Source organism: Dendrobium catenatum, unplaced genomic scaffold, assembly GCF_001605985.2.
Source record: "Dendrobium catenatum unplaced genomic scaffold, ASM160598v2 original_scaffold_190232, whole genome shotgun sequence".
Lineage (NCBI taxonomy): Eukaryota > Viridiplantae > Streptophyta > Magnoliopsida > Asparagales > Orchidaceae > Dendrobium > Dendrobium catenatum.
This window is the reverse complement of record NW_021508650.1, coordinates 1-2,682: the sequence shown is the minus strand read 5'-3', so window position 1 is coordinate 2,682 and position 2,682 is coordinate 1. Positions and strand designations below refer to the sequence as shown.

General features: G+C 37.6%; 1 protein-coding gene across 1 annotated transcript; it reads left to right on the top strand.

Moving 5' to 3' along the window:
- Positions 1 to 48: 48 nt before the first annotated feature.
- LOC114578858 lies at positions 49 to 1,434 on the top strand (the record flags this gene model as incomplete). Its single annotated transcript, XM_028692393.1, is given in 1 exon segment — positions 49 to 1,434. A coding segment is annotated over 1 exon segment (1,295 nt), but the record flags the coding sequence as incomplete, so codon positions are not given.
- Between the last annotated feature and the right edge of the window lie 1,248 nt (positions 1,435 to 2,682).

The following is a 2,682-nucleotide window of genomic DNA, read 5'->3' as shown; positions in this document are numbered from 1 at the left end:
TTCACTATCATAGGCGAGTCCTCGAGCTCATGAAGCAGACTGCAAATATTACATTAATCCAAGTATCTCGAGCTCATAACAGTAAAGCAGACTCTTTAGCAGAACTTGCTAAAGAAATGACGAGCATGAATGACGAGCAGGTACTAATCAGTGTCAACACACGTCGAGTACTAGAACCAGCAATTCTATGCTCCCCGCAGGAAGAGGGGTCATCAAATCCAAGTCAGAAGGATATAACTTCGGTTATTCCTCAATCTCCCCAACAAATTATTCCTGAAAATCAACAAGATAAACCTCAGATGTTCACAGGAAGAAAATTTGGTAGAACCTCTGAATCTTGGCTTGAATGCCTAGAAGTTGAAGAGCAAAATGACTGGAGCCAGCCTTTCATCTACTACTTCAGAGAAAACAAACTTCCTGTAGATAAATCATTAGCTACACAGATCAAGAAGAGAGCATTGCGATATGCGTTTGTCAATAATACGCTATATCGAAGGTCATTTGAGCAAATGTGGCTGCGATGTTTAGGGAGGAATGAAGCTGATAAAGTTATTTCTGAAGTTCATGAAGGACTATGTGGTGCACATCAATCAGGTCCTAAAATGACCATTAAAGTTAAAAGGATGGGTTATTACTGGCCATCAATGGTAAAGGACTGCACAAATCATGCAGATATATGCCACGAATGTCAAATTCATGGCAATATTATACATCAACCTCCAAATCCTTTGCATCCCACTATAGCATCCTGGCCATTCGAATGTTGGGGGACAGATATAATAGGGCCCATTGATCCACCATCATCTGCTGGGCATCGCTTTATATTAGCGGCAACAGACTATTTTTCTAAATGGGCTGAAGCAGTTCCATTCAAAGAAGTCACTGCTCACCATGTGATAAACTTCTTTACTCATAACGTTGTCTATAGATTTGGTGTACCCCGTCGCATCATCTCAGACAATGGTCCAGCTTTCAAAAGTACCAAAATTTATAAGTTCACTGAACGACATAAAATTGATTGGCGATATTCATCAATCTATAATCCAAGGGCAAATGGATTAGCAGAAGCCTTCAACAAAACGCTCATAAAACTACTCAAGAAAATCCTTACAAAAAATAAAAGAGAATGGCATACTAAGTTGGCAGAAGCATTATGGGCACATTGTACTACATACAAAACACCAACGAAAGCAACTCCTTATGCATTGGTGTTTGGAGCTGAAGCTGTGTTGCCACTCGAAGTTGAGTTGCCGTCACTTCGGGTAGCTGTTCAGTATGATCTCACAGAAGAACAAAATGCTCGCCTACGAATGGAAGAGCTTGATGCGTTGGATGAAGTCTGACTCCAGGCTCAACAAAATTTAGAGATTTATCGAGCAAGGATGGTGAAATCTTTTGACCGTATGGTACGCCCTCGAGCATTTCAAGAAGGAGAATTAGTACTAGTGCTGAGAAGACCCATTATCCCACATCGAAGGATTGGTGGTAAATTTGAACCAAATTAGGAAGGCCCTTTTGTTATTGAAAAGGTGTACCAAGGAGGAGCATATCAACTTATTGATTTAGAAGGTCGATGACCTATGCCTCCGATTAATGGGAGATACTTAAAAAAGTATCATTCTTAAGAAAAATAAGCTGAAGATTATTCTCTTATAAATAAAGAAAATATTTCTAAGATGTCTTAAAAGTTCTCCCACAAGACGGGGCATTTTTAAGTTTAAAAATGTTAAAAATCTGATGACGGATGAAATTTTCCTTCAAGGTAGGGGGCATTTTAAATATTTATTTGGGTTATCATCGAATCCCAAATAAATATTTAAAATCATTCATGAAGCTATCCCAGCATAAATATAGGGCAGAAGCTGATGCCTTCAAGCCGGCAAATATACAATCATCACAAAAATTTTTGCCAAAATCTCGAAGTTCAGATTGAGAAGAAATTTTGATCTAACAACTTCAACAAATCAAATTTGACAAGTATGAACTATCATAGTACAAGTCCAATGTTTAAACATGTATGATATCAGTCTCAACAAGCCTATATGCGACCGAGCCACTGATAGCTTTACCTACTCAACAAGCCGTTCTAAGAGGCCGTAGTAGGAAAGCGCATGTTTTGTTAGCCCGATGACAAATACTATCAAGTTTGATATTTGTCCAATTTAGCAAATCAAAGCAGTTCAGATTCAAAAAATTTTCTCAACTAACAAATGGATTGAGGCAAAATTCAGAAAAATCTCAATCAACTCAAAGGCACCAAGCCACAATAAAAAAAAAACTCCTATCAAATTTGGAAGCATTATCCTTCAATAAATCTATCAAGCACAAAGCTAAGATCGAAAGAGCTTCACTTCTTCAACATGTCCTAAAAAGCACGAAGCTTAGGACCGAAGAAGTTATCCCGCAGTTCTTATAAATCTATAAGCTGAAGAAAGGGAATATAGTCATCATCAAAGTCCGCCATGCAAAAAAGCTTTGGACAGATGATTATTTACCACCGACCTAATATTATTCTAAAGGATTTAGGTCATCAATATGGATTCTTCATCAAGCCCATGAAAGCACAAAGTTAGGGCAGAAGAAATGTTAATTCATGACAAATCTTAAAGATAAATCATGAATTTTTAAAAGACACTCTATATGAAATCTAAAATTTAGTTTTAGAGATCTGTAGGGTCAACC